This window comes from Hyla sarda, chromosome 13 (genome assembly GCF_029499605.1).
Source record: "Hyla sarda isolate aHylSar1 chromosome 13, aHylSar1.hap1, whole genome shotgun sequence".
NCBI lineage: Eukaryota > Metazoa > Chordata > Amphibia > Anura > Hylidae > Hyla > Hyla sarda.
In genome coordinates, this window is record NC_079201.1 from 358,350 (window position 1) to 372,903 (window position 14,554).

Below are 14,554 nucleotides of genomic sequence, written 5' to 3' on the forward strand. Positions count from 1 at the left end.
GGTCACGTGTTGTGGGTGGAGTCTCCTGGCGCGCTCTTCCCTATATAACCGGCATTGTGAGCACACGCAGTTCCCGTCACCTCCAGCCGCCAGCAGACACGCATCTCCTATTCCGTAACGATATGCCTGGATTTAACGACAGAGACCGCGGCCGCGACAGAGGGTGAGTCCTGGTGGGATGGAAACCGTGATGAGGGGGAATTGCCGGTCACCGGGTCCGGTCCGGGGGGGTGTATGTGGGGGAGGGGGATATCGAGTAATATGTGGGGGTGAGGTGACCCGTCGTCTGGGAATTCTGTAGAAGTGTTTGCCGGGCGGAGCGGGTGACTGGTGCCTATGGGGGGTGAGAAATCCATGCGGCGACACAAAATGCCGGCTCTTTGTCTCCTCACAAGATGGCGGCGGAGGGGGAGGGGCGCCCGCCGCGTGTGAGGGAGCACAGCTACCGTATATACTGGAGTACTGCGGCTTGCGCTACAAGACTGCTGCCAATTCAGAATACATAGAATTATCTACCTAGTATAAAGAACTGTAGACGGCTCATCTACCGTATATACTGTAATGCTGAGGCCTCCTTGTGGTATATAGACGGCTCATCTACCGTATATACTGTAATGCTGAGGCCTCCTTGTGGTATATAGATGGCTCATCTACCGTATATACTGTAATGCTGAGGCCTCCTTGTGGTATATAGATGGTTCATCTACCGTATATACTGTAATGCTGAGGCCTCCTTGTGGTATATAGACGGCTCATCTACCGTATATACTGTAATGCTGAGGCCTCCTTGTGGTATATAGATGGCTCATCTACCGTATATACTGTAATGCTGAGGCCTCCTTGTGGTATATAGACGGCTCATCTACCGTATATACTGTAATGCTGAGGCCTCCTTGTGGTATATAGACGGCTCATCTACCGTATATACTGTAATGCTGAGGCCTCCTTGTGGTATATAGACGGCTCATCTACCGTATATACTGTAATGCTGAGGCCTCCTTGTGGTATATAGATGGGTTATCTACCGTATATACTGTAATGCTGAGGCCTTCTTGTCGTATATAGATGCCTCATCTACCGTATATACTGTAATGCTGAGGCCTCATTGTGGTATATAGATGGCTCATCAACCGTATATACTGTAATGCTGAAGCCTCCTTGTGGTATATAGATGGGTTATCTACCGTATATACTGTAATGCTGAGGCCTTCTTGTCGTATATAGATGCCTCATCTACCGTATATACTGTAATGCTGAGGCCTCCTTGTGTTATATAGATGCCTCATCTACCGTATATACTGTAATGCTGAGGCCTTCTTGTGGTATATAGATGCCTCATCTACCGTATATACTGTAATGCTGAGGCCTTCTTGTGGTATATAGATGCCTCATCTACCGTATATACTGTAATGCTGAGGCCTCCTTGTGGTATATAGAAGTGTTATTTACCATATATACCGTAGTACTGCGGCCCTTGCATGGCTGTCGCGCTCAATCATCACGTCTGCGCACGCTGTCCCGTCATCCAATAAAAGTGTGCACAGCGATGAGGTGAGTAACTTCCTATACTTATCGTTACTCGGATCCCTCAACATACGATGGTTTCAACTATTGATGGTTCATTTGGAACGGATTACAATCATGTTGAGGGACCAGTGTATCTACCTCATCAACAATGGATGAGGAGTGGCGGGGACAACCCGGGGATGACCCTATAGATGTGTAGACTGGTTAGGGAATAGTTAGTCCCGGTTTATGTGCCGTATATACTGGAGTAGAACAGATGAGCCTATAGAATAGTTAGGCCCGGCTTATGTACCATATATACTGGAGTAGAACAGGAGCACATAGGATTGAATGTATGATTGATCCTGTACCATATATACTAGAGCTTATAGACTCTAAGAAGTTTATAGATGGACTGGCTCATGTACTGTATATACTGGAATAGAGGTGCAGTTGTCTTTAGCTCAGCCTGTATAGGTCGTCCCTGGTCCAATTGGCAGTGCGGTGAGTGGTCTCAGAGTGTGGGGATCTGGCACATGGGGTGCTCACTTATCTTCAGATCTGGTGGTTGGATTGTCAGCTCTTGGGTTCAGGTTGGGTCCATTCTTGATGTATCGTTACATTGTCAGCTCTTAGGTTCAGGTTGGGTCCATTCTTTAGGATGTATAGTTACATTGTCGGCTCTTGGGTTCAGGTTGGGTCCGTTCTTTAGGATGTATAGTTACATTGTTGTCTCTTGGGTTCAGGTTGGTTCCGTTCTTTAGGATGTATAGTTACATTGTTGTCTCTTGGGTTCAGGTTGGTTCCGTTCTTTAGGATGTATAGTTATTGTCAGCTCTTGGGTTCAGGTTGGTTCCATTCTTTAGGATGTATCGTTACATTGTCGGCTCTTAGGTTCAGGTTGGGTCCATTCTTTAGGATGTATCGTTACATTGTTGTCTCTTGGGTTCAGGTTGGTTCCATTCTTTAGGATGTATAGTTACATTGTCGGCTCTTGGGTTCAGGTTGGGTCCGTTCTTTAGGATGTATCGTTACATTGTTGTCTCTTAGGTTCAGGTTGGGTCCGTTCTTTAGGATGTATAGTTACATTGTCATCTCTTAGGTTCAGGTTGGTTCCATTCTTTAGGATGTATAGTTACATTGTCGGCTCTTAGGTTCAGGTTGGTTCCGTTCTTTAGGATGTATCGTTACATTGTTGTCTCTTGGGTTCAGGTTGGGTCCATTCTTTAGGATGTATCGTTACATTGTCGTCTCTTGGGTTCAGGTTGGGTCCGTTCTTTAGGATGTATCGTTACATTGTTGTCTCTTGGGTTCAGGTTGGGTCCATTCTTTAGGATGTATCGTTACATTGTTCTCTCTTGGGTTCAGGTTGGGTCCATTCTTTAGGATGTATCGTTACATTGTCGGCTCTAGGGTTCAGGTTGGGTCCATTCTTTAGGATGTATCGTTACATTGTCGGCTCTTGGGTTCAGGTTGGTTCCGTTCTTTAGGATGTATAGTTACATTGTCGGCTCTTGGGTTCAGGTTGGTTCCGTTCTTTAGGATGTATAGTTACATTGTCGGCTCTTGGGTTCAGGTTGGGTCCATTCTTTAGGATGTATCGTTACATTGTTGTCTCTTGGGTTCAGGTTGGGTCCATTCTTTAGGATGTATCGTTACATTGTCGGCTCTTGGGTTCAGGTTGGGTCCATTCTTTACGATGTATAGTTATTGTCAGCTCTTGGGTTCAGGTTGGGTCCGTTCTTTAGGATGTATCGTTACATTGTCGGCTCTTGGGTTCAGGTTGGGTCCGTTCTTTAGGATGTATAGTTACATTGTCGGCTCTTGGGTTCAGGTTGGTTCCGTTCTTTAGGATGTATCGTTACATTGTCGTCTCTTGGGTTCAGGTTGGGTCCATTCTTGATGTATAGTTACATTGTCGGCTCTTGGGTTGAGGTTGGTTCCATTCTTTAGGATGTATCGTTACATTGTTGGTTCCGTTCTTTAGGATGTATAGTTACATTGTCGTCTCTTGGGTTCAGGTTGGGTCCATTCTTTAGGATGTATTGTTGGGTCCATTCTTTAGGCATTACCTTCCGGCCCTTTAAGAGCTGCACCTAGTCTTCCTAGAAGTGTTGGTACATTCTGTGCTTCCTGTCGGTGATGTCATCACGGCCGCCGCCTCCCCCTGACCTAACACAACGCCCGCCGGCCGCTATGACTCACGTCTTCCGATGAGAAGTCTAAACAGTTTCCAGGAATCTTCCCAGCTGAGTTTTACAGTATCGGCGTGGTACATCTGTAGTGGGGGATGGGAACCTTGAAGTCTCTTGTTAGTGCTGCAGACAAGAGGGTTTGTTACAATGTTTCAGTGAAGATGAATATGTGGTGTCACAGCTGCGGGTTTGTTACAATGTTGTGTTTTTTTGTTCAGGTTTGGTGGTGGTCCCCGATTCGGAGGAAACAGAGGTGGTGGTTCTGGAAAGTTCGGGAACCCTGGGGAGAGACTGATCAAGAAGAAATGGAACCTGGAAGCACTGCCGAAATTCGAGAAGAACTTCTACCAAGAGAATCCAGACTTGGCCCGACGCACCCAGGTGAGGATAGAAAGAAGCTGTAGTACCTAAATCTACCTTTAGGGGGGCACCAGTCAGTAGAGATTTGTTGGACATGTGCCCCCCCCCCCCCCCCCCCCCCCGGTGGGTGTAGTGAGATGTATGATTGTATGGAGGACATGCGCCCCCTGGAGGGTGTAGTGAGATGGAAGATGATTGTATGGAGGACATGCGCCCCCTGGAGGGTGTAGTGAGAGATAGATGATTATATGGAGGACATGTGCCCCCTGGAGGGTGTAGTGAGATGGAAGATGATTATATGGAGGACATGCGCCCCCTGGAGGGTGTAGTGAGATGGAAGATGATTATATGGAGGACATGCGCCCCCTGGAGGGTGTAGTGAGATGGAAGATGATTGTATGGAGGACATGCGCCCCCTGGAGGGTGTAGTGAGAGATAGATGATTATATGGAGGACATGCGCCCCCTGGAGGGTGTAGTGAGATGGAAGATGATTATATGGAGGACATGTGCCCCCTGGAGGGTGTAGTGAGAGATAGATGATTATATGGAGGACATGCGCCCCCTGGAGGGTGTAGTGAGATGGAAGATGATTGTATGGAGGACATGCGCCCCCTGGAGGGTGTAGTGAGAGATAGATGATTATATGGAGGACATGCGCCCCCTGGAGGGTGTAGTGAGATGGAAGATGATTATATGGAGGACATGTGCCCCCTGGTGGGTGTAGTGAGATGGAAGATGATTATATGGAGGACATGCGCCCCCTGGTGGGTGTAGTGAGAGATGTAAGATGATATGGAGGACATGCGCCCCCGGTGGGTGTAGTGAGATGGAAGATGATTATATGGAGGACATGCGCCCCCTGGTGGGTGTAGTGAGATTGATGATTATATGGAGGACATGTGCCCCCTGGAGGGTGTCGTGAGATGGAAGATGATTATATGGAGGACATGTGCCCCCTGGTGGGTGTAGTGAGAGATGTAAGATAATTATATGGAGGACATGTGCCCCCTGGAGGGTGTAGTGAGATGGAAGATGATTGTATGGAGGACATGCGCCCCCTGGAGGGTGTAGTGAGAGATGTAAGATAATTATATGGAGGACATGCGCCCCTTGGAGGGTGTAGTGAGATGGAAGATGATTATATGGAGGACATGTGCCCCCTGGTGGGTGTAGTGAGAGATGTAAGATGATTATATGAAGTACATGCGCCCGCTGGAGGGTGTAGGGAGATGTAGGATGATTATATAGAACACAAATGTGCCCCCTGCTGACTTAATCTGTTTGCCTTTTTCAGCAAGAAATTGAGCAGTACAGGAGAAGTAAGGAGATTACTGTCCGCGGGCACAACTGTCCCAAGCCAGTCTTCCACTTCCATGAAGCCAGCTTCCCAGGTGAGTGCCCCTTGTAGTCTCTGCCTGCGCTCGCCTCGGGCTCCTTGTAGTCTCTGCCTGCGCTGGCCTCGGGCTCCTTGTAGTCACTGCCTGCGCTCGCCTCGGGCTCCTTGTAGTCTCTGCCTGCGCTCGCCTCGGGCTCCTTGTAGTCTCTGCCTGCGCTCGCCTCGGGCTCCTTGTAGTCTCTGCCTGCGCTCGCCTCGGGCTCCTTGTAGTCTCTGCCTGCGCTCGCCTCGGGCTCCTTGTAGTCTCTGCCTGCGCTCGCCTCGGGCTCCTTGTAGTCTCTGCCTGCGCTCGCCTCGGGCTCCTTGTAGTCTCTGCCTGCGCTCGCCTCGGGCTCCTTGTAGTCTCTGCCTGCGCTCGCCTCGGGCTCCTTGTAGTCTCTGCCTGCGCTCGCCTCGGGCTCCTTGTAGTCTCTGCCTGCGCTCGCCTCGGGCTCCTTGTAGTCTCTGCCTGCGCTCGCCTCGGGCTCCTTGTAGTCTCTGCCTGCGCTCGCCTCGGGCTCCTTGTAGTCTCTGCCTGCGCTCGCCTCGGGCTCCTTGTAGTCTCTGCCTGCGCTCGCCTCGGGCTCCTTGTAGTCTCTGCCTGCGCTCGCCTCGGGCTCCTTGTAGTCTCTGCCTGCGCTCGCCTCGGGCTCCTTGTAGTCTCTGCCTGCGCTCGCCTCGGGCTCCTTGTAGTCTCTGCCTGCGCTCGCCTCGGGCTCCTTGTAGTCTCTGCCTGCGCTCGCCTCGGGCTCCTTGTAGTCTCTGCCTGCGCTCGCCTCGGGCTCCTTGTAGTCTCTGCCTGCGCTCGCCTCGGGCTCCTTGTAGTCTCTGCCTGCGCTCGCCTCGGGCTCCTTGTAGTCTCTGCCTGCGCTCGCCTCGGGCTCCTTGTAGTCTCTGCCTGCGCTCGCCTCGGGCTCCTTGTAGTCTCTGCCTGCGCTCGCCTCGGGCTCCTTGTAGTCTCTGCCTGCGCTCGCCTCGGGCTCCTTGTAGTCTCTGCCTGCGCTCGCCTCGGGCTCCTTGTAGTCTCTGCCTGCGCTCGCCTCGGGCTCCTTGTAGTCTCTGCCTGCGCTCGCCTCGGGCTCCTTGTAGTCTCTGCCTGCGCTCGCCTCAGTTCGTTCACATTGCTCTGTTCTCTCCCTGTGCAGCCACGATCATGGAGGTGCTGAAACGACAGAACTTCACTGAACCCACCCCAATCCAGAGCCAGGGCTGGCCAGTGGCCCTCAGCGGTCTGGATATGGTCGGTGTTGCCATGACTGGATCTGGAAAGACTTTGTCTGTAAGTACCTGGTGGGGGGCTCAGTGGTTGGTGTGGGGGTCCCTGAGGAATCAGCTGTTGCCGTACAGAACTGGGGCTACAGGATCAGTGTATACAAGAGGTCTTGTTCTCCCTGATTTCCTACTTTGCTCCAGAACATCCTGATGGGAGATAAAAGAATTTATATTGAGATGGGGACGGTGTACAGCGCTGCTGAATATGTTGGTGCTATATAAAGAATTACAACAATCTCCTCTTCTCCACAGTATCTACTACCTGGAATTGTTCACATTAACCACCAGCCGTTCCTGCAGAGAGGGGATGGGCCAATCGTAAGTATCCACCCCCCCTGTTATATAATGTTACCCCTCCCCATCCACCATGTACTGATGTCATGTCTGCCCACAGCTCCTGGTGCTGGCACCAACTAGAGAACTGGCTCAACAAGTGCAGCAGGTGGCAGCAGAATATGGCAGAGCGTGCCGCCTGAAGTCTACTTGTATCTATGGAGGCGCCCCCAAGGGGCCACAACTCCGAGACCTGGAGAGAGGTGAGCAGGAGGGGGTGGGTTTTGTGCTAGGTATGGCATTCTGTTCTCTATACTGAGCAGGGGTGGGGCTTTGTGTTCTCTATACTGAGCAGGGGTGGGGCTTTGTGTTCTCTATACTGAGCAGGGGTGGGGCTTTGTGTTCTCTATACTGAGCAGGGCTGGGGCTTTGTGTTCTCTATACTGAGCAGGGCTGGGGCTTTGTGTTCTCTATACTGAGCAGGGCTGGGGCTTTGTGTTCTCTATACTGAGCAGGGCTGGGGCTTGGTGTTCTCTATACTGAGCAGGGGTGGGGCTTGGTGTTCTCTATACTGAGCAGGGGTGGGGCTTTGTGTTCTCTATACTGAGCAGGGCTGGGGCTTTGTGTTCTCTATACTGAGCAGGGCTGGGGCTTTGTGTTCTCTATACTGAGCAGGGGTGGGGCTTGGTGTTCTCTATACTGAGCAGGGGTGGGGCTTGGTGTTCTCTATACTGAGCAGGGGTGGGGCTTGGTGTTCTCTATACTGAGCAGGGGTGGGGCTTTGTTCTCTATACTGAGCAGGGGTGGGGCTTTGTGTTTATGCTGAGCAGGGGTGGGGCTTTGTGGGCTCTGTACTGGGGTGGAGCTGGCTCTGGTCGGGGCTTGTGTTCCAGGCAGCGTAACTCACCCATTGTCTCCTGTAGGTGTTGAGATTTGCATCGCGACACCCGGTCGTCTCATCGACTTCCTTGAAGCTGGAAAGACCAACCTGAACCGATGCACCTACCTGGTCCTGGACGAAGCGGACAGGATGCTGGACATGGGCTTCGAGCCGCAGATCAGAAAGATTGTGGACCAGATCAGGGTGAGTAGAGGCCCCCCCCCTCATGTGTGATACCTGTGGTACATGGTGTGTATCTAACCTGTTGCTCCTCTACAGCCGGACAGGCAGACCCTGATGTGGAGCGCCACATGGCCCAAAGAGGTGCGTCAGCTGGCAGAAGACTTCCTGAAGGAATACACTCACATAAACATTGGCGCCTTAGAGCTGAGCGCCAACCACAACATCCTGCAGATAGTGGACGTGTGCAACGACGGCGAGAAGGATGACAAGTACGTAGTGCAACCCCCCCTACTAACCGTATAATGCAAACCCACCATATAATACCGCCATCCTAACCATATAATACCGCCATCCTAACCATATAATGCCAACCCACCGTGTAATGCCATCCTAGCCACACACTTACCTGCTGGTTTATCCCCAGACTTGTCCGACTGATGGAGGAAATCATGAGTGAGAAGGAGAACAAGACCATAGTGTTCGTGGAGACAAAGAGGCGCTGTGACGACCTGACCCGCAGGTTACGGAGAGACGGGTAAGTGGTACTGTACAGCGACCTCACCAGCAGAATAGTGAGTACAGCTCTGGAGTATAATACAGGATATAACTCAGGATCAGTACAGGATAAGTAATGTAATGTATATACACAGTGACCTCACCAGCAGAATAGTGAGTACAGCTCTGGAGTATAGTACAGGATATAACTCAGGATCAGTACAGGATAAGTAATGTAATGTATGTACACAGTGACCTCACCAGCAGAATAGTGAGTACAGCTCTGGAGTATAATACAGGATATAACTCAGGATCAGTACAGGATAAGTAATGTAATGTATGTACACAGTGACCTCACCAGCAGAATAGTGAGTACAGCTCTGGAGTATAATACAGGATATAACTCAGGATCAGTACAGGATATGTAATGTAATGTACACAGTGACCTCACCAGCAGAATAGTGAGTACAGCTCTGGGGTATAATACAGGATATAACTCAGGATCAGTACAGGATAAGTAATGTAATGTATGTACAGTGACCTCACCAGCAGAATAGTGAGTACAGCTCTGGAGTATAATGCGGTTTATCTTGTGTTGCAGGTGGCCCGCTATGGGAATTCATGGTGATAAAAGCCAACAGGAACGTGACTGGGTGTTAAATGGTGAGTGTCGGCTGCTGCTCCATCCGGTGTTCAGGAATCTCTTCTCCTTCTTTCGATCTAATCTTCCTCTTCATCTCCACAGAATTCAAACACGGCAAATCCCCGATCCTCATTGCCACAGACGTTGCGTCCCGAGGCCTAGGTCAGTATATAGCGCCCTCTCTGGCGCCCGCACTCTGTACACTTGATGAAACTTTATCTATATTTTTAAAGAAAGTCAGTTTCCGCTTTCTTTAACCTCTGCGATTCTCTTTGAGTTTTGTTTCTTCACCAAGGTGCGGTCTGTATGGCATGGCTAGGCATGACGTTCGGAGGACTCGAGAGGGGGACGGAGGACTAGTGGATAAGTCGGCTGGCTGCTCCCAGTCGGGGTAGAGGTGGAAACCAAAAAAAATGCTGCGCGTCGTGTGCCAGTAATCTTCAAAAGGCAGAGACACACTTAACCCTTTCCCACCCACTGCCATCCCGAGCTGTGTGTTTTTATTTTTTTGGTGCATACTTGCCGTTCAGCGCTGTTACTCGTGAACCGTACGGCGAGTCTCAGCGAGGATCCGGCGAGAGCAGACGTGTCCTGTTATATATAAAAGCCTTTTGTATAGACTCCAAATTGGTGAGTACTGGCACATGAGTAGAGATGTGGGCAAGCGCGGAGCAGCACACCCGAAAAAGATTTCACGATCCTCCCTCGCCTGTAGCGTAGTCGTCATGTCGAGACCTGCCTGATGGGGGCGACAAAACATTTCTCAAGTGAACCCTGGCTTCTTGGGAGCTCTTGCCGAGACTGGTGCACCCCGAAAAAACAAAAGACCCAAAGCATTTGACTTGCTCTGTTTCCTTGAGCGGTCGTGGTTTGTCGGGTCTTGGCAAGAGAAGTGTCTGAGCTTCTTATGAGTGTGTGAGGACCACGTGTGGTTCTGTTCGGTGGGTCCTCTAATGCAGCACATGAGGAGGCTACTTGCCACGTTTGGTGGCCGTACCACGGAGAAGCTGTCAGATGTCACTTGATATTGGCTATTGATAAGGGTCCGGGTAAGACGTGTGATGCACCAGAGGTGGTTGTCTTCTATAACGCAGTGTTTTCCGACTAGCGTGACTCCTGCTGTTGCCAAACTACAACTCCCAGAATGCTCGGACCAACTAGATCTCCTCTAGCTGTTGCAAAACTACATCTCCCAGCATGCTCGGACCAACTAGGTTGCCTCTAGCTGTTGCAAAACTACAACTCCCAGCGTGCCCGGACAGCCTTCGGCTGTCCGGGCATGCTGGTACTTGTAGTTTTGCAACAGCTGGAGGTGCGCAGTTTGGGTAAACACTGCTGTAACGTTTCTTCTTTTCAGCCCTGGCCCCCGTGTTGCGGCGCCCCCTCTAACTTGTCTTTCTGGTCTCTGGCTGTTGTTGTGGGCAAATCCCTTCCCGCTTGCTCCTTTTTTTCCCTCGTTTGCCACACCGCAACACTTTACAGATGTGGAAGACGTGAAATTCGTCATCAATTATGACTACCCCAACTCCTCCGAAGATTATGTCCACCGAATCGGCAGAACCGCCCGCAGCAGCAAAACGGGCACCGCCTACACCTTCTTCACCCCCAACAACATCAAGCAAGTGAATGACCTGATCTCTGTCCTGAGGGAGGCCAACCAGACCATCAACCCCAAACTACTGCAGCTGGTGGAGGACAGAGGTAAGAGGGGCATCTCCACAGCTGCACTCACTATTCAGCTGTTACATCCTGTCTCATGCTCCAGAGCTGCACTCACTATTCAGCTGTTACATCCTGTCTCATGCTCCAGAGCTGCACTCACTATTCTGCTGTTACATCATGTCTTCTCCTCCATAGCGGCACTCACTATTCTGCTGTTACATCATGTCTTCTCCTCCATAGCTGCACTCACTATTCTGCTGTTACATCCTGTCTTATGCTCCAGAGCTGCACTCACTATTTTGCTGTTACATCATGTCTTATCCTCCAGAGCTGCACTCACTTTTCTGCTGTTACATCATGTCTTATCCTCCAGAGCTGCACTCACTATTCTGCTGTTACATCATGTCTTATCCTCCAGAGCTGCACTCACTATTTTGCTGTTACATCATGTCTTATCCCCCACAGCTGCACTCACTATTCTGCTGTTACATCCTATCTCATGCTCCAGAGCTGCACTCACTATTCTGCTGTTACATCATATCTTATCCTCCAGACCTGCACTCACTATTCTGCTGTTACATCATATCTCTTCTCCTCCAGTCACCCTCAGAGCTGCATTAACCAGAACACTTTCACTTGTCCCTGCCCTGATACACTGTAACGACTAATGCTTCAGATCTGCAGTTACCCCACTTTCTGATTGGCTCTTCCGTTATTTTTTCTCCGCAGGACGCTTCAGAGGCCGAGGAGGAATGAACGACCGCCGTGACCGCTTTTCTTCAGGCAAGAGGGGTTGGGGGGATAGAGAGAATTACAACAGAGGTTTTGGAGCAAAAAGAGACTTTGGCAACAAACAGAACGGCTTCGGAGCACAGTCGTACAACAGTAACGCCTACGGCAACGGATACGGCGCCGCCGCCATGCAGGGAGCCTACCAGCGCCCCGGCCAGAACGGCACCTACCAGAACTGCTTTGACACCAGCCAACAGTACGCTGCCCCCATGCAGAGCGGGATGACCCAACAAGCCTACACCTACCCGGCAGCAGCGCCAGCGGCCGCTCCCTCCATGCTGGGATACACCATGACGGGGGCTTACCCTCAGTGAGGAGACGCACGATCGTGTCCATTTTGGTTTTTAAGTTTTTTTTTTTTTTGTTTCATCGTAAATTTTTTTATTTCGGGACAGGCCTCGGTATTTAAGTCCGGGCGGGACGCTCGCCACGGACGCTCGCGCACTTTCCCACTATTTAAGTTGACTGTTTTCTCTACATTCCTCGAAGACTTTATTGTTTTTTAGTTTTTTCTTTTTTTTGTACTAGAAGAAAACTGCAGCCGTGTTCAGTCTGTGTACAGTGATTGGAGTACTGTAAGGGGGGCAGCGCATGGCCCCTTAATAAAGACCATTCAACTCAGCCCCTGACTCCTGTGCTTACTGTAGAAAAGTATGTGAACCCCACTGTCACATGACTCCATTTGTATACATATAACATATAAATCCCCTATTCTGTAGCTTAGCCAGGGTGACTCCAGCTGTAGCAAAACTACAACTCTAAGCATGCCCCGACAGCCAAAGGCTGGGCATGCTGGGAGTTGTAGTTTTGCAACAGCTGCATCATAGGCATCTGTACATGCCTTCTCTAGCCAGCCATTTTTCCTATCAGGGCATGATTGGGGTTGTAGTACTCTAGAATATTAAGCATAGGCCAATAGAGAAGTAGGTTCTTGTGCACAACTTGTGCTCACCTGTTTTAGCAGATGTGGCAGTCATATAAGAATCAGTTAAACTGATTACTACTCCTTTGCATTTACAGAGGGGGTGTGGAGTCTTATCACTACACCTGGTTATCTAATTAGATGGTTGGTGCTGGAGGTCAGTCAGGTGAACTGGTTAGGGACAATAACCCAGGCTCAGGAGCTGTGATCATGTCAAAGATGGCAGCACAAGCAGTCAGTTGTTTTCATTATCTTAAAGGGGTACTCCGGTGGAAAAAATATTTTTAAAACTGGTGCCAAAAAGTTTAAAAGATTTGTAAATTCTATTAAAAAAAAAAATCTTAATCCATCCAGTTCTTATTAGCTGCTGAATACTAGTGAAAATTCTTTGGAACACAGAGCTCTCTGCTGACATCATGACCACAGTGCTCTTTGGACAGTTCTTAAAATGAACAGATGTCGGCAAAGTAGGAGAAAATCCCCATGAAAACATATGCTACTCTGGACAGATGTAAGCAGAGAGCGGTGTTCCAAAAAATTTCCTAGTAAGTACTGGAAGGATTAAGATTTTTTAAACAAAAATAACTTACAAATCTAACTTTCTGGCACCAGGTGATTAAATTTTTTTTCCCACTGGAGTACCCCTTTAACTAATAGTGTAGAAACCTAGATCTACAAAACCATGAAAAGGGTGCTAAGGAGAAATTGTCAAATTAACTGGTGCTTGAAGGTTACAGCCTTCACTACTTAACAGGAAGTTGTGTAGCTTTTTCTAGTCACGACAGTGAGCTTTGCTGCCACCCTGTCCATATCAGGAAGTGTAAGAAATCCCCATGGTAAACATCTATTCTGAACCGTTCCTGACATGGACAGAGGTGGCGGCAGAGATCACTGGGCAGACTGAAAAGAACTACACAACTTCCTGTGGGGCATACAGCAGTTAAGTACTGGAAGGATTAGGATTTTTATCTAGAAAGATTATACAAATCTGCAGACACCTGATTTCCTCGGACTGTGGACACTCCGCCTCATAGCCAGTAATGGTATGTATCCCGCTGACGTGTTCATTCACCAGGTGGTGGCAGCACTGAGCCGCCCAATCCATGGCCACTAACAGGACTCTACTGCATCGGCAGGGGAAATGTCAAGACTGGGGTCACCTTATCCACAACGGACCCAATCATTAGAAGGAACAGACCAGTCAGTGACTCATGTCGGCTACAAAACAAGATACGGTGCAAAATGAGCGACTGGAGTCATTATCTGAGCCAGGGAGGAGAGTGCGCAGTGTGGGAACTTACCTGCCAGATCTGGTGACTGCATCCTAATGGTTCATACAGCATGTACATCTGGTGTGTGCTTCCCCCCCTGTACATCTGGTGTGTGCTTCCCCCCCCTGCACATCTGGTGTGTGCTTCCCCCCCTGCACATCTGGTGTGTGTGCTTCCCCCCCCCTGCACATCTGGTGTGTGTGCTTCCCCCCCCCTGCACATCTGGTGTGTGTGATTTTCTCCCCCCCTTTACATCTGGTGGGTGTGATTTTCTCCCGCCCCCCCTGCACATCTGGTGTGTAATTTTCTCTCCCCCCCCCTGCACATCTGGTGTGTGTGCTTCCCCCCCCCTGCACATCTGGTGGGTGTGCTTCCCCCCCCCCTGCACATCTGGTGGGTGTGATTTTCTCCCCCCCTGCACATCTGGTGTGTGTGATTTTCTCCTCCCCCCTGCACATCTGGTGTGTGTGATTTTCTCCCCCCCCCTGCACATCTGGTGTGTGTGATTTTCTCCCCCCCCCTGCACATCTGGTGTGTGTGATTTTCTCCCCCCCTGCACATCTGGTGTGTGTGATTTTCTCCCCCCCCCTGCACATCTGGTGTGTGTGATTTTCTCCCCCCCTGCACATCTGGTGTGTGTGATTTTCTCCCCCCCCCCTGCACATCTGGTGTGTGTGATTTTCTCCCCCCCCCCTGCACATCTGGTGTGTGTGATTTTCTCCC

The 14,554-nt window shown here is 50.1% G+C and overlaps 1 protein-coding gene across 1 annotated transcript; it reads left to right on the forward strand.

Annotated features, from left to right (window-relative positions):
* Positions 1 to 7: 7 nt before the first annotated feature.
* DDX5 (DEAD-box helicase 5) lies at positions 8 to 12,260 on the forward strand. Its single transcript, XM_056549817.1, has 13 exons — positions 8 to 163; positions 3,920 to 4,082; positions 5,358 to 5,454; positions 6,584 to 6,717; positions 6,963 to 7,028; positions 7,105 to 7,246; positions 7,907 to 8,067; positions 8,143 to 8,315; positions 8,471 to 8,581; positions 9,143 to 9,204; positions 9,287 to 9,346; positions 10,667 to 10,885; positions 11,576 to 12,260. Exons 1-13 carry the CDS (start codon positions 123 to 125, stop codon positions 11,950 to 11,952), a joined length of 1,806 nt encoding a protein of 601 aa, XP_056405792.1. The 5' UTR covers positions 8 to 122; the 3' UTR covers positions 11,953 to 12,260.
* The last annotated feature ends 2,294 nt before the right edge of the window (positions 12,261 to 14,554 follow it).